Source organism: Mustela erminea, chromosome 15 (assembly GCF_009829155.1).
Source record: "Mustela erminea isolate mMusErm1 chromosome 15, mMusErm1.Pri, whole genome shotgun sequence".
NCBI lineage: Eukaryota > Metazoa > Chordata > Mammalia > Carnivora > Mustelidae > Mustela > Mustela erminea.
The window spans coordinates 76321557-76348314 of NC_045628.1; the positions used below are offsets into that span (position 1 = coordinate 76321557).

Below are 26758 nucleotides of genomic sequence, written 5' to 3' on the forward strand. Positions count from 1 at the left end.
AGCCCAGTGGCGATCCTTTGGAAACACTGGAATCATTTGCATTTTTAGGGCCATTGAATGAGTCCACCATTGCTTACTCCCCAAATTTGTCAGTCTTTGTAGCTTACCAAACTTGGATGTCTCTTCCCCGTAGTTGTCCAAACCTCTGAAGTTTGACTGGATAAACACAGTCTCCTCTGTGTTCTTTGTGGAATGTTAATCCGACATCCAGCTTCCAGCTTTCTTGGGTTGCATTAGTCATCTTGAATCTATATTTGGCTCTTCTGGTCCCTTGTTCAGATACAGCTCTTAGCTTATCAATTCCTTTAAGAGGTATCAATCTGCAGGTACAATTTACCATGTACTTACAACTATAAACATCATCATCCTCATGGCTTCTATTTATCAAAAATATATCGTGTGCCAATTTTAAAGAATTTATCATTTCATTGTTATTCTCATAGTAAAATGTACTTTTATTACCTAACAGCTACTAACTACCTAGTCTATGAGCCAGAGAGAAAATGAAAATGAGCAAAACTTAGCTCTTACCCTTGGAAAACTTAAACATAATAGATACAAGTCGGTTTGTAAATATGTAATGTGAATGCTATAAAATTCCATGAGCTACAAATTGGTGCCTCCACATGGAGTGATCAGGGGACCTTCATGGAGGAGGTGTCATCTGAACTGGAATCTGATGGTTGAAGAAGAGTTTTGATGCTGACAATTAATGGCCAAATTGCATGGATATGTTCTCTAAGTTAGGAGTACAGATGCTTGGCTGAGTCACGAAACAGGAATCCCTGGTCAGATTGACAGGCCAATTTAGGAAACAACAAGCAGATTTTTGTGGAAGGTACAGGAAGAAAACACATGGTGTGCATTAATTTAGTCAAACAGCTCAATTTAAAGATCGACAGATTTATTTACTCAGTGGTAAATTGGATTAAAGTTCTGCTTCATGCCCTTCTCTGGACAATGTGGTATTTATGTATAAAATGCCAAGACTGTCTTTCACCTTATGGTATCATGAGAAGAAATAAAATTGTGAAAATCCCTTGAAAAGACTAAAAACTGAAGGAGGTGTTCATATGTGGAAAATGTAGACTGTACCCCATGGATAAATATGTAGACCAATGTTGTCACAAACTCTGATCTAAAACCTCCACCAGCAGCCAACACGATAGATGCTTCAAGTTCTTACATTGGTACTGTCACCAGATTTCCTTGAAGTACTAGTTCCTACAAAGATAACTCCACATCAAATTTTACTTGAGCCTTTGAGGCTAATGGTTTAACATAGACCCATGAAACTACCTGAGTCTGCATCTCTAAGCTCAAGGACCCAAACAAAGCTCTTGAAGCTTAAGATCATAAAATTAACTGACATAGAACTTGACAGACTGGGGAGAGCTGGGTATGTGGGGCGTCCACGTGAGCTACCACCTTACTCAGCTTTGGATAGCAAATGCTACAGAGCTCCCTCCTTTCCTCACCCCCTAAATTCCATTTTCCATGGTCTTGGTTTCTTTGGCCATCTCCTCCGTTGCCAAGCATCTGCCCAGTGCTAGACACTGGGGCTCAGTGATGAAAAGACAGTGGAGAACAAAAGTGAGAAAGTCAGCAAATTCACTACAAAACGTTAAGTGTTGGAGTAGAGGCAGGCATGAGGTGATGCAAGAATAACAAAGAAGGGGCAAAGAACGTCAGATGCTTTCCAGAACATCTACATTTGCCTTGACCTGAATATTAGGAAGTGAATGCTAGCTAAGTGACAGGTCAAGAGAGTCACAGGCAAAGTCATGGAGGCTTATCATGAACTGTCAATAGACAAGGATGCCTCCCACCAAAGATGCCCTTAGGGATGCAGGAGTGACAGAAACTGGGAAAAAAATAGGCAGGGGCCAGATCATAGAGGTCTTTTCTTCACGAATCATCCATGTACATCTTCTAAGTCAAAGTTATATTTACTCTATCCAGCATACATGCTTCTGTTGGCCCTCACAGCAAATTTACATAGGTTGATTTGGTTGCCAACATTTGGAAATCATAAGCTTTAACATGAAAAATCCAGATTTCTGTTGATGGAGCTAGAGAATATTATGCTAAGTGAAATAAGTCAATCAGAGAAAGACAATTATGATTTCACTCACATGTGGAATTTAAGAAACAGAACAGAGGATCATAAGGGAAGAGAGGGAAAAAATGAAACAGGACGAAATCACAGAGGGAGACAAACCATAATGGACTTTTAATTGTAGGAAACAAACTGAGGGTTGCTGGAGGGGAAGAAGGTGAGGGGATGGGGTAACTGGGCGACAGGCATTAAGAAGGGCACGTGATGGAATCAGCACTGGGTGTTATAGGCAGCTGACGAATCACTGACCTCTACCTCTGAAACGAATAATATGTTATATGTTAATTAATTGAATTTAAATTTTTTAAAACACTCAGAAGATGGGGCACCTGGGTGACTCAGTCAGTTAAGCGTCCAACTCTTGCTCTCAGCTCAGGTCTCAATCTCAGGGTAATGAGTTCAAGACATGTGTTGGGCTCCACGCTGGGCATGGAGCCTACATTAAAAGCAAAACAAAACGAAACAAGAGAAAAAGCTACAACCCTCAGAAGACAGCAATGGACTCAAATTCTCCGACTCCAGTTGGTTGGAGCTAAGTTAATGCTTCCATGTTTAGATAGGAGACAGGCTTTCTGCACTCCACAGACACAGTCCCTCTCCCATGATCTCATCCCCAACTCATTTATGTTATGTGCCCGGCCCCTGAAGACATCGACACTTGCAAATCCTGCTCTGTGCCCTGTTGGTCCAATCTGATACAACTTCTTTCAATAAAGGGAAATAAATCATGTTTTAACAGAAATTGTTATGTTTTTAGTGGTTGAAAATTACTTAGGGGATCCCTCTAGAAGCAAGCAGATCTACAATTAAATGGTTTCATCTCAACAACACGAAGTAGAGCATCATGTTTCTAAGTGAGTTCTACTTGTTAGTTTTAATGATTAACACCTACAGGGAAACAAAATTCATTTAGGGTGACTCTTCAAAGAACCCAATACCATTTTGCATAACAACAAAATTATAACCTATCTAAGAATAAATATAACTGAAAAGATATTTAAAGAGAAAATCATAAAGCTATCAAATGACATAAAATAATGCCAAAATAATTCAAAGATATATTTGATATTCTTGGAAGGGAATATTTATTTTTAGAAGATTTTATTTATTTGAGAAAGAGAGAGTGTGAATGAGTTTGGGGAGAGGCAGAGGGAGGAAAGAGAATCTCGAGCAGACTCTTCACTTAGTGTAGAACCCAACACGGGCCTCGATCTTACAACCCTGAGATTATGACCTGAGCCAAAATCAAGAATCAGCTGCTTAACTGACTGAGCTGCCCAGGTGCCCGGGGAATAATTATTAGTAGAACAATTTTTGGGCCATTTTTGCTCATTTTGCAGGTCAAAAATATTGGCAATTTTATTTGTTTCAACCTAAAAATAAATATGACAGTTTCCCCCAGATTAGGACATAAATTCAATAACATTCTCATCTATATCCCAACAGTGCTTCTCACAGAATTTGATAAGCTAAACCTGAAATCCTTATGGACATATAAAGGGCCAAGACGATTCTGAAGAAGAAGGCGTCATATCAGATCAAATATGATGAAGCATTGTTAAGCAATCATAACTTGTGGGGGATAATAGGTTATTGGAAATAAATAGGAAACCTAAAAACAGAACCACAAGTATATGGGAACATAGTATCTGACAGAACTGACAGCATAACTCAGTGGGAGAAGAACAGATTATCAGTAAATGATGCTGGAATAACTGGCTATTTATAGGGTAAAAATTAGATTAAAAAATTTTTTTAAGCTTTTATTTATTTATTTGACAGAGATCACAAGTAGGCAGAGAGGCAGGCAGAGAGAGAGGAAGGGAAGCAGGCTCCCTGCTGAGCAGAGAGCCCAGTGAAGGGCTCAATCCCAGGGCCCTGGGATCATGACCCTCGCCAAAAGCAGAGGCTTTAACCCACTGAGCCACCCAGGTGCCCCTAAAAATTAGATTTTTAACTCACGCCTCACATACCTCTCCCTAAAAGAAAATCCAGGTGGATTAAAGACCTAAATGGAAAAAAACAGTCTCTAAATAAATCTCTTTAAGATATATATTTTTTTAATTTTTAAAAGAAAGTATATAATTAGAGTAGGAAACCATCTTTTTAAAGCAAGCAACAGGTGCACCTGGGTGGCTCACTCATTTGAGAAGCTGATGTGATTTCAGCTCAGGTCATGATCTCAGGGTCCTAGGTTCGAGCCCCACATTGGGCTTCACACTCAGCTGAACTCTGCTGGTGGATTCTCTCTCTACCTCTGCCCCTTCCCCTGTTCATTCTCAATCTGTCTTTCAAATAAATAAATAAATCTTAAAAAAAAAAAAAAACAATTAGCAAAAAGCACAAAGGATAATGGAAAATATGAATAAATTTGACTACATTTGAATTTTAAGAGCATTTGTATTGACAATTCACCATAAACATTTAAAAGACTATTTATAGAATAGGGGAGGAGTTGCAGCATATTTAACTAACAAAGGATTGTTATCCAAAGCATATAGAGAACCCAGGATCATCAAGGAAGACACAAATAGGTTAATAGAAAAATGGGCAAACAACATGAAGAGGTAATTCACAGGAAAAGCAGTCCAAATGGCCAATAAAATTGGAAAAAGATGTTCCATCTAACTAGTAATCAGAGAAACATTTGTTAAACCCATAGAGAGATGCCATCTTACACCCACCATGTTGCCATCAATTACAATATTTGTAGTACCGGGTATTGGGAAGTATATGGGGGAAGGGGAGCTCTTCCTCAGTGCTGGTAAAAGTATAAATCAGTACATTTTGGAAGACAATTTTGTAATCCTATGCCTAGAGCTGAAATCCGTGTACTGTATAACCCAGCACAGAGAGATCTTTGCAGAATCTTGTATACATAGCTGCGTCAGATGTGCATTGCAGCTTTCTTTGTAACAGTAAGAGTGAAAGCTAGCTTATAGTAGAGAAGTAGACCTTTTTATACCATGAAGTGGTTTTTGGTGTTTTTTTTTTTTTTTAAGATTTTATTTATTTGACAGAGAGAGACACAGTGAGAGAGGGAACACCAGCAGGGGGAGTGGGAGAGGGAGAAGCAGGCTTCCTGCTGAGCAGGGAGCCCAGGACCCTGGAACCATGACCTGAGCCAAAGACACGCTCAATGACTGAGCCACCCAGGTGCCCCACCAAGAGTTCTTTTTAAAATGAGGTAAAAATGAACTCCATTGGGGCTCGTGGGTGGCTCAGTGGGTTAAAGCCTCTGCCTTCGGCTCAAGTCATGGTCCCAGGGTCCTGGGATCAAGCCCTGCCTTGGGCTCTCTCTCTGCTCAGCAGGGAGCCTGCTTCCCTTCCTCTCTCTCTGCCAGCCTCTCTGCCTACTTGTGATCTCTGTCTGTCAAATAAATAAATAAAAATCTTTATAAAAAAATGAACTCCATCTACCTGTATCAACAAGGATACATATTAAAACATCATTGAATAGGAAAAGTTGAAAATAGGTATATACTGTATGGCACCATTTATTTAGAAATTTTAAAGCCACAAAACAGTATTATACATTCTACAGAGGTACATATCAGTGTAGCAAAAGCACAAAAACATGCTTGAGAATGAAACACACCAACTTCAGGATAGCAGTACCTCTGGGGAGAGAAGGAGAAGGAACGGGGACAGTATCTACACATTTTATTCGTATAAAAGAGACAGGGGGTATTAGAGCAAATATGGCTAAATGTTGACATCTGATTATCTTCATGGTGGATACATGGGTTCTATTTTTCCTGCACTTTTAAATGTCTGAAATGAATCACAACGAAAAAGTTAAACTAAGAAGAGCGCCCTTTGTAGAAGATGAGCTCCTTAGAGAATAGCGCCTGTATCATACGTATAAAGTGAGTAGCAACAAGCTAAGGCATTAAAAAGAAACAAGAGCACACAACTTAGAATAAGTACGGCTGAGGGGAAGAATAAGGGTAGTAACTGGTGAATGTCTGAGAGAAGGGAAATCGATAGCAGGAACAGACAATGAGCAAGTGCCCGATGAGGGCTCTGAGTGTCCTGATGGGGATGCATTAACCTCTGTGCCACTGGTCAGAGTGTAGTGTGAGGGCAAGTTGGGAAGAAGGGTGTTGCTGGTGGCCCGGGACACCCTCTGACCCTGCCTCCTCCTCCACATGAAGGAGGAAGGACACTGAGCCAGGTGACGTTAGCTCATGGCATCCTTGGCATGATCTGCTCACCTTCACAACTACAGCCCTGTCTCCTTAGGTGAAAGCCCAGGCCCTGGGCTTTATTTATTTGTTGTATCAACCTTAAACTAGGATTGGAGTGATAGAAAGTTGGCTGAGGGCCAGGTCTACTGCAACGAAGACGGTGGTGAGTAGCAGGATAGCTGCTGCTAGGAACGATCACTGCCCTTGGCCACCTGCTCTCCAGCCAGCTTTTACTTTTTGCAGTTGCCATGTTTGCCATATCTTGCACTTTCCAGAGCTTTCTTTGAAATTATCTCAATTGATCCTCATAGCAATCCCATAAAATAGACAAAGCAGGTACTATTCTCAATTTACAGATGGGGAAACAGACCCAAAGACATTAAATGATTTAACCAAGTTACAGGGGAGAGTCTCATGTTCCACCCCATTACCTGGACTTAGAATATCAGAATCACCTTGCACCCATCTCTGTCCATTCTGCATTGAGTAGGGCAGCACTTCCTGTAGATTGTTTCTACAAAGAGTCCATTTGCATTTTTTCCTCTCCACTTCCTTTCCCACCATCCAGATTTGGATCCTCAGCATTCCTTGCCTGAATTACAGCTAGTGAGCTGGACTTCCAGATGCCTCTTTTCCCTCATTCCAGTCTACCCTGCATTCTCATTCTAGACTAAACTTCCTTAGACATTGCTTTCATTATGTCATTTCCCTGCTCAAAAATTTTTGTGAGCCCCTCTTTTCCTTCTGCCCTGAATAGAGACTCCTCAGCTAGGATTTCAAACCTCTCCTTAATCTGAACCCACCTTCTCCAGTCAACCACTCCAAATGCATGCTTTGAAAGTAAAAATGGCTAACAAGTCATCTATCAAATCAGCAAAAGTTTGTGTTTTCTATTTTTTTTAGATGATCCCATAAAATAGTGTCTCAGCCTTGCCGGTAGACATGGGTATAATCCTTTTGGAAGGCATGTGGTTATAAGAATCAAGAGCTTTTGACGTAATAAATCTGCTTCTGGAAATCTCTTCTAAGGAAGTAATCTGAAATACAGAAAAACCTTTATGCTGAAAGATGTTAATTACACTGTGACTTAGAGTTATGAGCAGTTAGGTACAACCCTCCTATGGCTTTCTTCTGTGCTTAGAATAAAACCGCAAATCCTTACCATGGCCTGTGGTCATACCTGATCGAGCCCAGCCAGTTCTCCTCTCTCCTGCTTGCTAACCAAAGTCGACATGGTCTTTTTACTGTCCCTTAAACAAGTCCATTCCTGCCCCAGGGACTTTATAGTCGCTACTCCCTATGCCTTCAACGCCCTTTCAGATCTTCAAATAGTGCATTCTTCCTCATCTTTGAGGTCTCTACTCTGATGTCACCTTTTCAGAGAACCTTCCCTAAGCACCCTCCCTGCCCTGTGGTCCCCTTACCCTGGTTTTGTTTCTTCACAGGTTTTGTTCCTTGAAATTACTTATCATTCTCCCAAATTAGAATTTAAGCCCTTTGTAGGCAAGCATTCATTTGTCTTCCTTATTATCCTATCACCAGTTCTAGTATAGTGGCTAGTAAATGGTAGGAGCTCAAAAATATCATATGAATGAACAAAATGTGTTAAAAAGTCCACTTTAGAAAGAATAAAGGGAAAATAGCTGGGAGGAAAAACTGTAGGTTTGTTTTAAATGTTCTTTATGCTTTCCAGAACAAGAATTCAATGCCCAGGGCGCCTGGGTGGCTCAGTGGGTTAAGCCGCTGCCTTCGGCTCAGGTCATGATCTCAGGGTCCTGGGATCGAGTCCCGCATCGGGCTCCCTGCTCAGCAGAGAGCCTGCTTCCCTCTCTCTCTCTCTGCCTGCCTCTCTGCCTACTTGTGATCTCTCTCTGTCAAATAAATAAATAAAATCTTTAAAAAAAAAAAAAAAAAAAGAATTCAATGCCCATTCATGTCAGCGGCAGGCTCTCTTGCCTGCCCTTCTCCCTGCCCCTCCGATAATCCTTGGAACCTCAGCCCAAGGGCCACCTCCTCCACGATGCCTTCCTGAGTTTTCCTATCCCTTACGGATCTCCTTCCCCTCCCAGGCTTTGCATTTAATTGGGTATGCCATGCTACATTCATTAACTCTCATTCACAAAATACTTTCTGTTTGCTGGTGTGTGTGTGTGTGTGTGTGTGTGTGTGTGTGTGTGTGTGAAACACACACACACAGAGAATATGTATGTATGTGTGTTTGGTAGGAATTCATTGTCCCTCCTTAGCAGATATTGGGGTCTTAGCCTTCCCCCTCCCCTAAGGTCTAACATAGACTACTATCAGAGTCAATACTCGATAAATATTTGGTGGTAGTCCTTGGTGTTGAGGCCACTGGGTCTTCAAGCTGGGCTCTGAAAATTTTTGGTGCTCGTTCTATTACATGATGCTTGGTAGTAACCCTTTAGCTCAAATTTACGGAGCACTTAACCCCTGTGTCCTGCGCTAGCCATTCGTGTACCTGGCAGGACTTGCTTGCATTTTCATCTTAAGGTTGGAGAAACTGAAACAGAAAGGTGGAGTAGCTCGCCTAGAGAGACAAAGCTGGAAGGGCTAAGACCTGGACTAAAACACCGCCCGAGCTCTTCCCCTCTCCAGCCAGTGAAGCAGGACTTCCTTTGGCCCCGAGGCCACAGATGTGTGTCCGTGCAGCTGTGGGCTCTCGGTCAAGTTACTTAACCTCCCCAGATGTTTCCACATTTGTAAAACGGGGACCCTAAGACCTTAAGGGGCGGTTGTCAATGTCAAGATTCGAAGTGTCTGTAGCAGCCTCACACGCAGCAGGCGGCAAGTCGATGGTGTCATCATTAGGCACGCTGCCTCCTTGACATCTGCTCCCAAAAGCGGAGTCTGGCAGCCCCATCTCATTGCCCTCCACACAGTGAAGGGCCTGGGTCTTGTCTGCATCTCCAGGGCTGGGGTCCGAGCTCGGCGGCGTGGACGGAGAGAAAACAAATAAGCAGCCCAGCCCAAGGTTACCTAGAGCTCGGATTTCCTCGTCTGAACACATAATTATAGGAAGAGGGTTGGATTACAGAAGTAGCTGTTTTTGTGTGTCACCCAGGCCCACTAATGTAAACATCTCTCACCCCGCAGGAATTATTTTAGGACCAGGAAGCAGCACGCTGTTTATTGAAAGAGTCACAGAAGAGGATGAAGGGGTCTATCACTGCAAAGCCACCAACCAGAAGGGGTCCGTGGAAAGTTCCGCGTACCTCACTGTTCAAGGTAAACAGCTGCTGCAGAAAGCAACAAGAAACAGATCAGACGTCTATTTCCCTGTTTAACTTTCCACCTCCCGGTCTCCCGCTGCTTCCAGCCTGTTCCTTTCTCTGACCTCCTCGCCCCTTCCCCTGCGGCTGTGGGAAGTGACCCTCTGGGGGGAGAGGGGCTGGCAAGGCCTAAGGGGAAGACACTGGTGGGGCCACCCACCGCCCCCCCCAGGGCCATCATCTGAACCCCATCCCTGCAGGGAAGTAGTTCCCGGAACAGACCAGGCCACTGACCCACAGAGAACGACCGCAGTGGCCACGCTTGTGACAAAGAAATCCAGGAAGGCAGAGGGGTGTAGAGAGAAGGGAACACCCACACGATGGAAACTTGTTCGTTCTTTTTCCTTTTCCAGTTCCCAAGAGTTAGACATATGCTGCTCTCCTGAATGTTTTCACAAACTGTTTGTGTGTGTGTGTGTGTGTGTGTGTGTGTGTGTGTGTGTTTTTAAAAACACGGAGCAGGCTGCAAAATATCATCAGGGAGAAGCCACACATAAAAAACAGACCACATTTGAGAAAACGATTCCAAGTGCTTCCTCTTTATAGACCTCAGACAGTGTGTTGAGCAGCAACATCCAAAGCAAATCCGAGCCAGCACTGTGGCCCTGGGGCTCCCATTTGGAAAGTAGTTCAGACCTCAACTTCGGTCCTCGGGTGCCAGGAACATCCAAACCTCCCATGTACAGTATCATAAAATATCAAATTGGCACCTCTTGAGATGTAAAGAGCTATGGCACATTGAGGTTTTACATAAAAAGACCCAATTTGTTCGGTAGTCTGTTTCCAAGGGCTCCCCGGGAGACAACAGAATGAGCAAGTATGTGTTCCTGGCGGAGAAACGACATAGAAATCAGTTCTTCCGCCCTGGAAACTTGCACTGCTCGAAGAGTCTGACTCTGAGACTCCAGACTCCTTCAACACAGAGCATCAACCCCATTCTTTGCCAGGGAGATGATTTTAGAGAGCCTGCTGAAAAATCTAAAAAACTGTACCTCCACAAATGTATCCTTTCAGAGAAGGTCGAGGGTAGCATTCCCCCAGGATTTAGAGTGATGGTCCTGTTTCTCTCCCAAAAGGTCCTGTCTTTAAGAATTCTTTCAACTGGTCTGCTTACACACGGACAAAACAGGTAGTCATGGAAAAAACAATTATGAACACCTCTCTTTAACACCTCCTTCTTCAAAGGATGGTTGCTTTATCTTCTAACAAGGATTCCAGATGTGGCCCTCAGGGAGTCACTGAATCAGGGCAGGGAGGCTGCAGATCTGAGAGAAGGGCAGGGAGGTTCCGGATCCTCAGTTCAGAAGGCATTTTCCCCCATATCCCCGAAAGGATGCACAGAACGGTTAGGAACCTCCGGACAGGAATGGGATGACTGATCTAAACCCGACAGCCAGGAAATGGCAGACATGCCTGAGAACTGGGTTCTTTAGACCCACTCCAGCCCCCATACCTGCCTTCCTTGTGGTCCATCCCCATGACCCTCATTCTTCTCTACCAGGGCGTATAGGGCTGTGTCTGACCCAGTGACTAGGCAGCTTGGGACAGCTTCAGAGAAGCCCTTGCTTGAAGCAGGGATATTTCTGCAAGTTTGCAAACTCTCCACAAACACTTTACTTCCTTTCCCTTCACCTTTTCTGCCAGACTCGTCTGGGGTTCTCAGAAGCCAACTTGCTTCAGGGCTTCTGCCCACAGTCATGACCACCACCATCCTTCTATTTGCCATAAGTCTAGCCTCCGGGAGTAGTCTCTCCTGCTGGGCTGTGTTTGTTGTCCAGGAGCAGAGCAGCAGCCCTGGGGAGACCCCCAGGCTGGACCAGACCCAGTGTGCTGGCCATCAGACCACCTGACTCACCACTAACCCTCCTCCCACCATGGCCAGTTTAGCAGTGGTCCTCCAGTACGAACAGTGGACTCAGATACTCATTCTCCTGCCTGCCCTCCCACAGCATGACTTTTGGATCATCAGTCAGTACTTATTTTATCCTGCTTTTTATTATTATTTGGGAATTGGCATGCCTCTCTTCCCTATTGAATTGTAGATGTTTTGAGACAGAACTGTGTCTGAACTGTCTGAATCCCTTAGCCGTGCTGCACACTTAGCAAGAGGCTATTTATTTAGTACCTTTCCGTGCAGACACTGCTAGGCAACTGGTATACCTAATCCTGTGAACTTGACAAGAACCCAAAGAAGTAACTAGTATTTATCTTCAGTCTACAGATGGGAAAATGGACGCTCCAGAAGGGTTAAATGATTTGCCCAAAGTCATACAATGAAGTCAGCGGGAAGGCTGGCCACAGTCCATGTCCTGTAACCTGGGGAGGGTCCCCTCTTCCTCCATCTGTCCTACTCCCTGAGGTGCCGTAGGAACTTGTCCTTGAGGCCTTAGTGTAAATTTGAGCCTGCAGACTTTTTCAGTTATCTTGTCATTTGGTTTTCTCTCTACCTGCTTCTTATTTCGACAGTGATTCCTTTTCCCACTAAATGCTTTTCTGAAGTCAGACAGCATGAAGAATTTGGCTGCCACTGATCATTTCTACACGTTTCCATCAGCCTGTGTCATTTGTTTCTGAGGAAAGGGGAGACCATTCTCACCTCAGTTGCCCATGCCGGCTGCCACTACGGACATCCTGACCCTGTCATCTCCTGACATCATCTCTCACCCTCCCGAACAGCCCACCTACTTCTCTCTCCTTCCATCCTCTTTCAGTTCTAGAGTGATTTTTTAAATGACTAATCTTATGACTCGTTACTTCCCTGCTTCAAATTGGCAGTGGTTCTGGATCGCCTCTCATCCTCATGCAGGCACACAAGGTCCTCCCTGGGCTCCTCCTGCGGCCTGGTGGCTTATCCCTCCCATCACCCCCGAGCTCCCCAGCTGTGCAACTGCTCATGACCCCCTGAAGGCACGCTGCCTCTCCTCTCATCTTCTGCCTACACACAGCACCTTCCTTTGGTCTCCACGGCCTTCCTTCTTTTCTTCCCACTTTGTTCTCCCCTTGGACAACCCTACTCATCCTGACCACTCGTCTTTGCTTGCTTCAGGTGTAGAGGAAAGGACCTCCTGCCTTCCCATCCCTGTCCCCTTGGTACTCCCAGAGTACTTGCCGTGAATGTTTAATGCAATGCTTACCACAGCTTACTCTTCACTCCTCTCTCCCTAAGCATTCGATAAATGTGTTTGCTGGATGGATCTACTTAGAAAACCACTGAATGTCTGAAAAAAGATGCATATTGATAGATTGTATAGGGCAATAGAGATAAGCTAAATTCAATTTTTTCTTAACTGGACAACTTAGTTAGGCACCCGGGACTGTGCAGCATGTGGAACCTCAGTGTGCTTTCAAAACCTGGTTGGAGCAGATTAAGGTGCACATGAAACAATTAGAACCAGATCAGTAAGAATTTTAAGCTCCTCAAGGCACCTGGGTGGCTTAGTCAGTTAAGCACCTGCCTTAGTTTCGGCTCAGGTCCTAATCTCATGGGTCATAGGATTGAGCCCCATGTCAGCCTCTGTGCTCAGCAGGAGTCTGCTTGGATATTCTCTCCCTCCGCCCCTTCCCATGCACCCCCCGCCTTTTACTAAATCAATAAATCTTCAAAAACACAATTTAAGCTCCTCCTAAGGGTAAAGTAGAAACACTAGTTTGTATCAAGCAGACTACACAGTGCTGCTGACAAGAGCTCAAGGAGTTCAGAGAGATGAGAAAGGCCATGGGGGTGAGCTGAGGTATAAAGGAAGCCTCACAGGCTGCTAGGTTGGCAAGGCAGAGGGGGCAGTGAACCATGAGACAACTGTGCGCCTTCTATGTTGATATCTCCCTTGGCAACAATAACGTCAAGGTAATTTTAAATATTTCCTCTTGTCTAGCCACTGGCTCTTCTGAGAAACTGGTACTTTTGATTTATGACCTCTTTCCGCTCGTGTGGCACGAATCCGATAGCACTTGGAGAAATGCTATAGCTTGCAACGTGGTTCTTTCTTTTCGACTCGTTATTGTCCTCAAGTGCCATGCTTTTTGAGTTCTTCTGTCTGCTTTTTCTAGATTTTCTGCCTTCTTCTTGGCTCACTTTTGTAAGTTCTCCTCCCCTTGCTCTGGCCATAACAGTTATAACCAACCTCTCCGCTTCAAAATTGTGGATAGCTGAGAAAACAGATTCCCTGATCCGTATTCATCAAACTGCCTGAACTACTGTACCCATTCAGACGTCCATGCAGCCGTATCCCAATACGGTCACGATGAAGTAGTGCAAGGAAATGAGGATGTTTAGTCTAAAAACTAAGGAGTGATATTATTGTTTTCCACAAATATTTGAGAAGCTTCAGACGGAGGGGAAGTTTTACTCCTTCTCTGACACTCCAGAAGAGATACCCAGAACCAAGAAGGGAGATGGTGGTGACATTTCAAGGAGGCAGGTGTCAGCTCCATTTTTGTGTGGGATAAGGAGAATTTTAAAAGTGGATCTTATTAGTTGGACACACTATCTTGAATAGATGTATTTGAAGCTCACGGAAGAAAAACTGGGTCCTTAGATGCTCTTCCAAAGTGTTCAGTGCAGGATGTGGCTAGTAATCTTATTACTAAAACTGGATCCTTGCTCTCTCTGGGGGCTCTCACTCTGGTGGCCATGGAACATTCCCTAGCTTTTGACTTGATTTCCCAATATATGCATATAGACCCTTCATGCCAACCTATCTTGTCAGATTGAGTTTAGGAAACAAAACCAAGCAAATGAGCTGTGTCTGCGGCTATGTTTAACAGATTTAAAGAGGTTCGTGAATTAGCCAGGAAGGAAACTGTCTGCTCTTTTTATTTCCCTTGAAAAAGGATTCTTATACTCATAGATAAAACAATGTGTTATTTTTGTATCTGAAAAGGATGAGTGGACTGTGGAGTCAGAGTGGCTTCTTTAAATAGTCACAGGTCTTGTTTGGTTTGGACTGCACAGGAGCACACGTGGAACTCTCAAAGGGGAAGCTCTAACGTTAAAAACAACAACACAAAACTGTTCGTAACCAAAATAATTTCTGAAATTGACATAGCGCTCAATAGTCCCTGCGACTCAATGGAATGGTGTCAATGAAAGCGTGACACATTCTCGACCAAGGACTTGAGATAAAGACCAAGGACTTTAAGATGGCAAGTCAGAACCACAATTACATACAAATACATTCTTCTAACAGATTTAGGCCTTGCTATTGAAATACTATTTCAGTAGCCTTTATAATTACACAAGAGAAAATATGACATTAAACCTTCTTTTGGGGATGACTGATGGGTATGGAAGTCCTGGAAAACACAGGACTGCCTTAGGGTCCCATAGTCTAAATGCTTAGAGTGGTAGTAGAGGTGACATTTGTAAAATTATGCCGTGACAACTGAACATTAATGCATTTCAGGAAAGGACCCATAGAGCAGGAAACTTACACTTTTCCTTCATCAATTTGGAGCATAAAAAATAGGAAAAGCCCCAAATTGTCTTGGGTATGCAGCCACTCCCTTGTATCCCCCTTGGCCAGGCCAGCTTTTGAGTTCATTTCTTTCTGATGCTCCTTCAAGCCCAGAGGACCCTCCACATTAGCTCCTGTCTTCCTCGATTTTGCCCCAAATTCACTCCCCTGGCTCTCCTGGCACTGGGAAGGATGTGATAAACTAATTCACGTATAGATGTTGGTGACTGATGTCACTCTTCTCCTGGGTGTTGGCAACTCAGAAAAGTTCCCAAGGAGAGACCAGCGCTGCCAATAGTGAGGTGAACTTGTTACTCACTAATTTCAGGCAAGAGGGCTGGGGAACGGGATATGCATGCCTTTGTACTTCAAGTCTAAACAATGACATAAAGCTGGCCTTCATCAAGAATTCAAAAAATGGTGATGGAATTCAGTTCTAATAGCTTATGCTCACTAACATGCACTAGTCTACTCAACTTCTGTGACAACCCAATGGGGTTTTTTTTCCTACGTGCGAGTCAGAATCTAAAGCACAGAAAGATCTAGGGCTTTGTTCAGGGTTACAAAGCTAGGAGTGGCAGAGTGGAGAACTGGATCCATGTTGAACCATTCTGCCCTGCTGCCTTTCCGCTCTGAGAGAGCAGAGGACCCCCCTCTGAAGCCAGGTGCATCACCGCCCCTGAGCTGTGGCCCCTGGGCCAATTATTTACCTTCTTGGTGCTTATCTGCCAAATAGACTTTAATGATGGTATGCCCACCTTACGGGGTCGTAAGGATTATTAACACATTAAAATTGTATCTGGTCTATAATAGAAACTTTTTAAGTATTAGCTAACATTATTGTTTGTTAATATGATAAACCATATGAACTTCAACAAAACTTTCTGTATTTTAGTTTTCCTACACTTCATCAGGGAGTTACCCAAATGGGGTTCCAAACCACGAAGTTCCTCTTTGTCCTAAGGACCTAGGTCAAAGGATTTAGCTTTACCAGCTTTAAGCAAAACGTGTCCTAGACCTGATGGTGCATAATTGCAATTTTAAGTATCTTCCCCTAAAATTATTCTTAAAAACTTACTTCCAACTTAAATGAATACAGTATTTCTCTGTCCTTAAGAGAGGTTCCAAACCTGTATACAAAGATTCCCAAAAGGCTTCAAAAATAGTAGAAGAGGTAATTTGAATATTCCTGTGAGTCTTAGAGAAATTATGTGATAAGGTTAGCTGGATTATTGGTTATTGGATTTTGTATAAAATGAGATAGCTCTGATTGACTGGTTCATGTGGAAGATGAGGTCTAGGTGTATCTGATTCATTTGCTTTTCATCTATATATAAATATTTGTTGAGACTTCCACTGGACCAATGCTGGAGATGCCAAACGAACACGAAACACACCCATCTCCTGATGTCTTCAGAATTCACTGGACAAGTAGCCCACATAAACTGTTACCTCAAATTAAAATAACGATCGCACCAGAGAACACCACCTAAGCCACCCTGGCAGGTATAAGGCAAATTTCTCAGGGAAAGCAGTTCTGTAGAAAACAATCGGTACTTGGCCGAAGTCTGAATAGTTTTAGAAAGAAGAGACAAACTGTGATATTTGCAGTAGGTTTGGATGAGAACCAAATTATCTTGTACTTGAAGTCCAAAAACTAATAAGGATTTAAAAAAAAAAAAAAAAAAAAAAGGAAAGGGAGTGCTAGGGTTGGGAGGAAACTTCAAAAGAATCACTCCCCCTGGGGTCACACATTTCTCCTGTGAGCTGAGGTGCTGTTGTTACATCCACATGTGGAGGAAGATGGGGCACAGGGACCTTGGTCCAAGACATGGCTGCTTGCTTCCTGCCCTTTCCTGGTAAAACTTGGGCTCATCTCAAGTCAAGGCAGGTCCCAGAGCCAGAGGCCTTGGTCTTTTGCATGGGGGGTTGTTCCTAACTCCTGGGAAGAACCCCCAGTTCCATTGTGAGAGCTGAGTTTCTGGCTCTCCTGCTTGTTGATTCGGGCAGTCCGGGGCCACACAGTGCCACGTGTCAGGGTTGGCAGGATGCTGCCGCAACCCAGAGTCCAGCTCGGTGCCTACTGACCCATCACAAAACCTCAGAGCAGGGTAGCCGGTCCCTGCAGTTGCAAGGGCTCTAGGGTAGGCACATCACCCCTCAGGACTCAGTGCCTCCCCTGGGGGACATCCGCCCTTCCTGTCCCAGGAGGCGTGGTCTGAAGCCTGAAAGGGTAGCTGACCTGGAAAGCTCTGTGCAACAGGGTTAGCGGTCAGTAACTAAAAAGTAGAGTCACACTAACTCTTCAGAGGGACCACATTCTTGTCACTCGCCCATATAAAAATAACCTTGCCACGTGCCCCGAAGCAGGCTTGCACACACCGCCTAGGAGAGCAATGTCCTGGAGCCCTGGTGCTGGCGCCTAGTTAGTGTCAAGCTCCACCCACACTTCCTCTGGCCTCCGTTCCCCCTGCCACGGGCAGCTGGGCCATTTCACGGACTGAGCTCGTCAGCGGTCACTAGCCAGTTGAAGCTGGGTCTAGTCAGACCTGTGTGGGGAGGTTTGACCTCTGAGAAAATGTCCAAGAGCTGTGCAGGAGATGCTGCTGACCTGAGTCGGTCTCCTCAACTTAAGACTATCCTAATGGTTACTTTCCAAACAAAGCAAACAGGACAGAGAGTGAGCGAGCGAGCACAGAGACTACATGATATCCTGATAAATTCCTAGTCTAGTTTTCAGTAAGCAGGGATAGAACACGCAGGAGATCTTTCCCCTGTCATAAATGTTCGTCTTGAAGATGTTTTTGCACAAGTTGATTCTTTTTTTTTTTTTTTTTAAGTTGATTCTTTAAATGTATAAGTGCACACAAACCCATTTGGTCCCACTGAAAGGAATCCTGCCTGAGTAAGGGCTGTGGAATTACTTTGGGGGTCAACTTCCTGCCCCGTGGAATGCAGTGGGAACATTCCCACGATGGGAGGGGGCCTCTCCCAGGGCATTCCAGCCAGGAGGCCTCTGCAGAGGTTTAATGCAGACAGTATCGTGTCCCAAGATGCTATCAGCCTCTCCAACAGCCAAAGGCCAGGAAGGCCTGAGCAGGTCACAATAAGATTCCACAGAACTTATTTGCAACATAAGCAGAGAAGACTGTGAGTGTGTGTGTGTGTGTGTGTGTGTGTGTGTGTGAATACAACAGGGAAGCCTCAGACCTTTCACCTGGGAGAGGAAAGCCAACCTCCTATTAACTCGAGCTTACCTTATTCCCATTAAGCGGAGGCATACTGAGAGAAAAACTTATCATACTTCGAAACTTCAGTTCTCAGTCCCGTGAGGGGCAGGGAAACAGCCACAAGCTAATAAAGCAGCAAATGAAGCCAAACTCATCCATTCAGTTACCCACTAAACTCAGGATGCCGACTCAGGGTCAGGCATGCTTCCAAACACCAGAGACAGAGCAGTGAACAGAACCACAATCCTGCCGTCCGCTGCTCCGCTCGGGACTTTGAACCTGTTCCCCTGGTCAGAGGTCAATGTCAGCCTGTGAACTCTAGACCATACCTTTCATCTGCCACCCTATGCCAGCATCGAGAACAGAGCCCGCAACACAGGTGGTGTTCCATGTGTTTATTGGGTTAATGCCCATGAACAGAAATTTGACCCTGAACCCTTTAAAAGCTTCATGAGACTCTCCAGTGACCAAGCCCGTCCTACGTTACCCACTCGCTCACCCAGACCGAGGAGCAGGGACATAAAGATGAGGGGGATGCGGCCGCAGCCCCTGGCAGCCTACGTTCTGGTAGAGAAACAGCGAGGGCCGAAGCGCGGACATGCAGAAGGGCTGGCCGATCTAAGAAACTCCAAGGATTTTGAGGTGATTGGAGCCCACGGGAGGAAGGTAGGAGATGAAGATGAAGAGACAGGCAGGGCTGGGCACAAAGGAACCAAAAATTTGGATTTTTCTTCTGCCAGCCACAGGGACAGAGGTGGGGAGGGATGACATCTAGACAGAGGCAAGGTCACGCTGGCTCAGCGAGGAGGAGAGCCCTGGGGGGAGTCAAGGCTGGTCAGGAAGGTAGTGCCGTGGTCCAGGTGACAGCTGGCGGGGACTCCAGGTAGGCGGTGAGAGCCCGGCAGGACAGGGCCATGGGAGGAGAAGGGGCGGGCCTTTGTGTTGCACTGGATGGAGAGAAAATGAGCTTTTCCCCTCTAGACGAAAAGGGCCACGGCGGCAGGGACCGTGGCCCGCAGGAAGCACGTGGGTGAGAGGGAAGGACGCCGCCGCTCCGCTTTCTAGCTTGTGCACTTGCTGCTCTTCAGAGAAACTTCCCTGGCTCCCGCTGCCAGCATGCAACTCGTGGTTTAAACCCTTCACACAGATGCTTGACCTCTCTGTGGTCAGGTGCCGGCCTGGCCTTAGACTGCCACGGGCACCCCGTCATTTCCCAGCTCTGGGTCCCCACTCCTGCTGTCCCCTCTGCCTCCATGCCCTCCCCTGCCTCATCTCTGTAGGCCACCATCCATTTCAAAGGTCGCCTCCTTCAAAAAGCACTAGGTTCCTGCAACCCTCCTTTCTTTGTATTTGCCTTATGTCTCGGTTAGGCTGGGAGCGAGTCCCGGGAGTGTGACTACTTTCTCTCGCTCATCTTCCCATGGCCTCCGACTGACAGTCACCTGCAGTAGGATTCAGCCACTCTTGCTGAGTTGAAACAAAGAACCCACAAGATGTAGCGCTTTGTGTAGGAGATGGGAATGTTCTTGCTACCTGCTTCGTAAGGGGGTTCTGAGGGCTGGCCGCATATTGAGGGCGCAAGGATGCCATTCATACCTTTTTTTAAAAAGATTTCATTTTTGAGAGGGACAGAGACAGAGCATGAGCAGAGGGAGGCAGAGGGAGAAGGAGAAGCAAGACTCCCCGCTGAGCAAGGAACGCAACACAGGGCTCAATCCCAGAACTCCAGGATCATGACCTGAGCCGAAGGCAGAGGCTTAACCGACCAAGCCCCTCAGGTGCCCCCACATCATTATTTCTAAAAGAGAGTAAGTTCCATTTGTTCTTCCCTAGCTTAATACGAGGGCTCTGTCTCCTTATAATGAGGTTAAAGTATAAAACATTACTTTAGAATTCTCCAGAAATTGTCCCCTGGAGTCTGTAAGGAGGGAACCACTGTTCTGGCCCCCTGGGGGTATACTTTCCCAAATCCCAAAGATCTTCCTCTCTGGAGGCTTCCTCCTGAATGCTTTGGGTGGTTTCTTCTTGGCGATGGAGGAACTGATCAGCTTTTGACTCTGGGAAATGAGGCGATTGGAAAGGACCCCCTTGGCATCCCAGCCCCTGCAGGCCAGCTGCCGCTGCGAAGGTCAGAAATGGAGCCAGAAGTGGGGAGCAGGAGGTGGGCAGTCTGGCCCGACTGTTCAAAAAGAAGCGAGCAGGCAATTGTGACAGTCCTTGAGTTTTATTTTTATTTTTAAAATCAAAGTAGAAGAACTTTGTGAGTCCCAAAGGAGCGCTTTTATGTCATTTTTATTATTTTTTTTTTCCTTTTCTTTAGAATTTCCTCTAAAACCCACTAGGGAGATTTCACGTATTCCAGATTTAGCCCTTGAATGGGCTTTTGTTCCTGCCTTAATTTTTTCCTTTTTAAAAATTTCTCCTCTGATTCTTAATTAGCTATTTCTGGGATTATAGAGTCTGCAAACTCAACCGCAGAATTTCTGGAAAGCCTTTTCATTTCTGCATGAGTTTATGATGCTAAGATCATGTACCCTTCCTGACTCAGAAGGTAAGAGAAGACCTGTCCCAGACTAACTCTTACGCCACCAGACTGGGTTCACCATGACGAACCGTTTAGGGACACTAGTTCTGTTTTCTAGCATCACAAAGACTCAAAGTTGGACGATGCCTTTTGAGGGTCATCCTGATGGTTTTTTCTCTCCAGGGACCTCAGACAAATCTAACCTGGAGCTCATCACTCTGACGTGTACCTGTGTGGCTGCAACCCTCTTCTGGCTCCTGTTAACGCTCTTCATCCGAAAACTGAAAAGGGTAAGAACATTTCAGATGAAGTCCTAGGCTTCTTTTTACATAATGTTCTAAAATGCTAGCCTCACGTCTAGAGCACGCACTAAGCCGGTGTCAGGCTCCAGTCCCCTTCTCCCTGGCTTCTGATTCTGGTCTGGGGAACACCAAACATGAGTCATTAAAATGCCTCTCAACCATCAAGGGAGTGTATTCAAACCAAAACCTAGAGCAATGAACAGAGGACTATTTCCCAGAAACAGAAGGGATGTTTTTGATATAAACATAGGTCATAAAATATTTAAAGTCAGCCTAAGACCTGCAAAGTGTTCTTATTCTCTGCCAAGAAATGAAAAAGCAAAAGCAAAATAGAGACCCACCTCTGACTTACATGTCACAACATTATGGGAAGGCAGACAGCGCACGGCGGTTCCGGCGGTTCCGGCGGTTCGCTACGGAACCCTCCTCGGAGCCCCCCACCACACAGCTGCATTCTTTGCTGCAAGGTTCAGCCTGAACACAAGACATCAGGTTCCATCACTAGGCCTGCAGCCCCCGCTGGCTTCTCTGCGGTTCCAGGGAGGAGAGCCAGCACGCGCTCATCCATTCACTCATGCCTCCAACATGTACGCGCCTGCTCCGTACGCAGTGTCAGGCGGTCGCGCGACAGTGGAGAGGACATGCAGAGGGTACAGTCGGAGAGGAGCCTGGCTTTCACCAGTTACACACACAAACATGAACCTGCCCCTGGAGGCAAGCTGGCTGAACAGTTGTCCTGGAAGGGGGCAGTCCGGCGAGAAGGGACGGGAAAGTGCTTCAGGCCCCGGGAGAGCCGGGGTGAGGCTGGGGCAGGACAGGGACACTTCAGGAACCAGAGGCTGACAGAGGCCAGCATGACTACCGTGGAGAGAACAAGGTACGAGGTGAGGTGGGAGAGGAGAGGCGGCAGAGGCTGGGCACACAGGGCCTGGCAGGCTGAGGTAAGAAATTCAGTCTCTGTTCTGGGAGTCAAAGAAAGCCTGGAGGTATGGGTGCAGGGACCAGTATTGTTAAGCAAAGGGACGCAATCATCAGTGAAAGAGAGCTGGGTCTGGAAGGAGAATTTTGGCTTCAGCAAGAATGGATCAGAGGCAAGGGTACGGTAGAAGAACCCACCAGAAGACTTTCTAGTAGCCCAAGTGAGAAATGGTGGTAGCTCCTAGTCTCAGTGATTAAAACAAGACATATTTAGCAGGTAAAATCAACAGGACTTGAAAAGTGTCAAGGAGGCCTCCTCCATTTCTAGAGATTTCTTAGCCCTCATTAGCATGTCGGGTCTTATGATGAGTTCTTCGTGTACTATGTCAATTAATCCTTCCAAAAATGCAAGGAAGTAGATATGTTAGCATTCCTACTATGAAGAGAAAGAGAGGTTCAGAGAGGTAAAATAACCTGTCCAAAGTCATAAAGCTAGCTAGAGTTGGAGTGGAGCGTTGAACCCAGGTTGTGTGACCTTAGGCTTAGTAACCAAACCAATGAGGTGTCCTTTATGGGGTTGGTATGAGAGGCGAGGCTCAGCGGGCATCCTCCGTGAAAATACGTAACATCAGGCATGGGCTGTGTGGAACGACTGGTCTAGAGATGTGACAGGGAAGGCCACTGCTCTAGAATGGCACAGAGGCCACACCACCGGCATTTTAAAAGGGGAGACAGAGCATGGAGGGAAGTAGGTCTAACACGAGCAAAGCTTGCCAAATCTAGAAGGGAGGTCTAAAGCTTACAAAAGAGGGAGGGGGAGAAAAAACATTAGAGAAAATGAAGTTCACAGAAAGAGTTTGAAGGCTGTGGCAGAAAGGAAAGGAACCGAAAAACGCAGCCCACCCTCCTCCCCATGGCCCAGAGGAGGGAAGGAACACCCAGGAGCAGAGCGGAAATAAGGCTGGAACAGTGAACCGGGACGTTGAAGGTGGCCCTAGAACTTCTAAAAATTTGAAATCTTGATGTCAATAAGAAAAGAGGAGAACAAGCGATTATTCTCTCCAAAAGAGAATCCTTAGATAACTTGATGAATTGTGGGAGGCAAAGAGATACAGGTCCTCAAAAACTATTTCCATGTGGTTTCTGTAACCGCAAGTGAATTCCTCATTGATAGGGACTGGATGCTATCCTTTTACCCCCACACTGCACAGGCCAGCGTGAGGTTGAGAGCTAACATTGATGGATGCTTCCTGTGTCCCAGGCCCCGTTCTAACAGCTTGACATGGATGGTTTCATACAATATTCACCATAGCCCTAGGAGATAAGCACTGTCATTATCATTATTCCGCAGATAAGGACACCAGGTTTAGAAAGGTTAAGCCACTTGCCGAGGTTGGGTGCTGGTCCAGAGCTGATCTGTGACTGGAGCCCGGCAGCCAGCAGCCTCAGTGCCTGTGCCCTGAAGCACTTCGCTGTGTAGCTTCCAAGCCAAACACCTAGTAGCTGCTCAGTGTTAATGTCAATCGGAAGAATAAATATTTGTCAACTAAGATTCTACTCTCCGATTCTCCTCAAGCCCTTACTTGAGGCTTGTCTGGTGTTTCCTCTCATCTGCCTTATTGAGATAAACCATAAAATTCCATAGGGGGACTGTCTTTCATTGCCTGATTCCCCCGTCTCTCTTAACACCTCCACCAGCTTCCCCACGTGTGCTCTCGAAACTGACACGTTCCTTGCTAGGCTTCCCCTAGCTTGTGCACTTTGAAGATTAGAGGTTGTTTCTTATGGCCTTGCCTATAATGGGCATTGAAAAGTATAGTCATAAAACCTACCCCAGTGTCTCCTTCAGTGCACACCCAGGACCCTGGAAGAGGACTGTATTCCTTCCCAGTCTTCTAGACTCCCTCGAGCGTCCAATGAGCTGGCCTTCCCAGATTAGCACCAGTGGCAAATGTAGCTCTGGGCCAATGTGCTCTGTGTCTTTCTCTGGTTTCCACTTCCCGTGGAGGCCAGGCCGAGCTTTCTGCTTCGAGCTATTTGTCACACATTTCAGTGATAATTTCTGGGAGAAGGAGACCGATTGCAAGTGATGGATGAGGTGAACTGTGACAGCCCAGAACAGGGTGAGTAAGAGCTGAAGAATGCAGGCAAGCGTGAAATGGTGTGTATGGAGAGGGTGACTTCTCTCCTGAACTCGGGTCCTGCCTAGGGAAGGGCAACGCAGGCTTCCAAAACTCATTTCACTGAAATGAAGCTGATATAACTTCCAGGCAAGATTTTCCAAAACCCACTTTATATGGGTAAGCAGCCTTCTTTTCTCGAACTGATAGAAATGCCAACATCACTTCTTCATCCCAATTAACCAGCAACACAACCATTAATATGAATCTAAGACACTAAATGTAAATCCAGTTATCTATGCTCTGAAATAAAAGATCTTATCTGGCCTTCTTGTCCATTACCAAGATAACATAAGCACCTGAAGGCAGATGCTGGACTTCCTTACTTGACAATCCCGCTAATGGCCAAAGAGCTCAGGACACAGCTGTGTTTTCTTTTTCTTTTCTTTTCTTTTTTTTAAAAGATGCATTTATTTATCTATTTGATAGATCGCAAGTAGGCAGAGAGACAGACAGAGAGAGATAGGAAGGGAAACAGGCTCCCCACTGAGCAGAGAGCCAGACGTGGGGCTCGATCTCAGGACCCTGGGACCATGACCTAAGCTGAAGGCAGAGGCTCCAACCCACACAGCCATCCAGGCGCCCCCACAGCTGTGTTTTAAGTCCCACGCCCTATAGACTCCTGGGGCATTGAAATAATCTATTTCTTATTGAAGGTTAATCTTACTCTGTTCTCACCGAGGGACCCCACAGTGTTTCCAGGTAGCTGCAGGAACCAAGGAGCCAGGCCTTCTGCATATATTTAAATGTTCCACATGAAATATGCGTCTCAGCCGTCCTGAGCTCCAGGGCTCACTTCCCCACCTCTGACCTTTCTTGCAAATGCGGAAAAGACATAGTGACGCTTCTCACTGTTGGCCTGGCTTGTACAGAATGGCCATGGAAAGTTATTTTTGGTCAGTCATTTGGAATGATATTATAAAAATGCTTTGCACGTTTTGGAGAAGGAGTATCATGGGATCATTGTCTGAGAACAAGCAACAAGGTCACCAGAGAATCTGGGTGCATACTATCGGAGACAGTATGGCCGAACCAGCCTACAGAAATGCGGCATGAGAAGAGCGAGGGGCTGTTTAATGGGAAGTGTGTCCTTCTGACGTGTATGCAGAGGAGTACTTTCTGTACCCAACCACATGGTTTTGACCGAATGGGCCGAAATAGCAGCAGATGCTGCTAGATATTGTTTTTTAAGGGTTTTTTAAGCTGTTTCCTTGTTGGTGACTTTGAGATCTCTTTCCTTCCCAGTCTTCTTCTGAAATAAAAACAGACTACCTATCGATCATAATGGACCCAGATGAAGTGCCCCTGGACGAGCAGTGTGAGCGGCTCCCTTATGATGCCAGCAAATGGGAGTTTGCCCGGGAGAGACTGAAACTGGGTAACGTATCAGCAGATGCCTAAACCCACACCAAGCACCTACTGCATACAACACACTGTGCTCCAAGGGCTCCTAAAGTCAACTAGACTCGAGATTCTCCCCTCCAGCTGCTCACAGACTAGCAAGGGAGATGGGCACAGAGGGAAATAATTCTGACAGTATGCTGGGATGCCAGAACAAGGGGACCAGGGAGGGGAATGCCAGGGTGGCTCAGTGGGTTAAGCATCTGCCTTGGGCTCAGGTCATGATCCTGGGGTCCTGGGATTGAGCCCCGCATCAGGAAGCGGGCTTCTCCCTCTCCTACTCCCCCTGCTGTGCTCTCTGACAAATTATAAATCAATCAAAATTTTAATTTTAAATCAAAATTTATTTTTATAAAGGGGGGGAATACAGGGGCCCTCACTTATTCTCGCCACAGTTTCTAAGCACCTTCTCTGAGCAGCAGACACCCGTCTAAGCCATGAGGCTCCGCAGGTGTCTGCGTGCCTTCCCTCCAAAGGTGAAGGAGATCGCCACAGAAGGAGGTAAGTGAAGGGCGCGGATAGTTTCACCACGGGGCTTTCAAGTACAGGCACTCCTAAACAGGGACATTTTTGAGGACGTAGAAATTTGTGACCTAGAACACAATTCAAGATGGCAAAGAACAAACAGCACAACCAAACATGTGGTCAGAGCGTCGGCGCCTCTTCAAAGCTGTGGACCACATAGACCTGTCGGCACAAATCCACAGATTCTATACGCTTCATTTCTGTGGGTGTTCGAAACGTCCAGACAGAGAAGAAAGCCCCAGGGGTCATTTAAGTTTCATTTCTGAAGAGCAAGGATGGTTGTTCCCCTGTAAACATCAGGCAGCCATGCTTTCCTCCAGCTCAGACATCACGATGCAAATTAATCTCCAGCCTGGGGTAGCACAAAACAAAAGGAGCCTCGGTGACTCTTGCCCAAAATATTTGGACTGTGGCTTCTGAAAAATTTCTACTCACTCCTCTGTATGCCAGAATCATTAATAGTTGGAACCGACAAGGGATCATGGATCCAGTGTCCTGGATCTTGTCAAGAAAGAGCCCGTCGTTCCAAATTCGACGGCATTGCCTCGCCTCTCCCAACAGGCAGACTCTATTGGAGTGGGGGGTCTGAGGGGACCAGGAGGGAGAAATGGTTCTTGTTATTGTTC

General features: G+C 45.8%; 1 protein-coding gene across 1 annotated transcript in view; it reads left to right on the plus strand.

The window, feature by feature from the left end:
- Nucleotides 1–26758, plus strand: part of FLT1 (fms related receptor tyrosine kinase 1) — a 174610-nt gene that overhangs the window by 115226 nt on the left and 32626 nt on the right. Inside the window, exons 15-17 of the mRNA XM_032314380.1 lie at nucleotides 9424–9555; nucleotides 20990–21096; nucleotides 25452–25584. Coding sequence (XP_032170271.1) covers nucleotides 9424–9555; nucleotides 20990–21096; nucleotides 25452–25584 — 372 coding nt within the window. The remainder of the gene's footprint in view (nucleotides 1–9423; nucleotides 9556–20989; nucleotides 21097–25451; nucleotides 25585–26758) is intronic.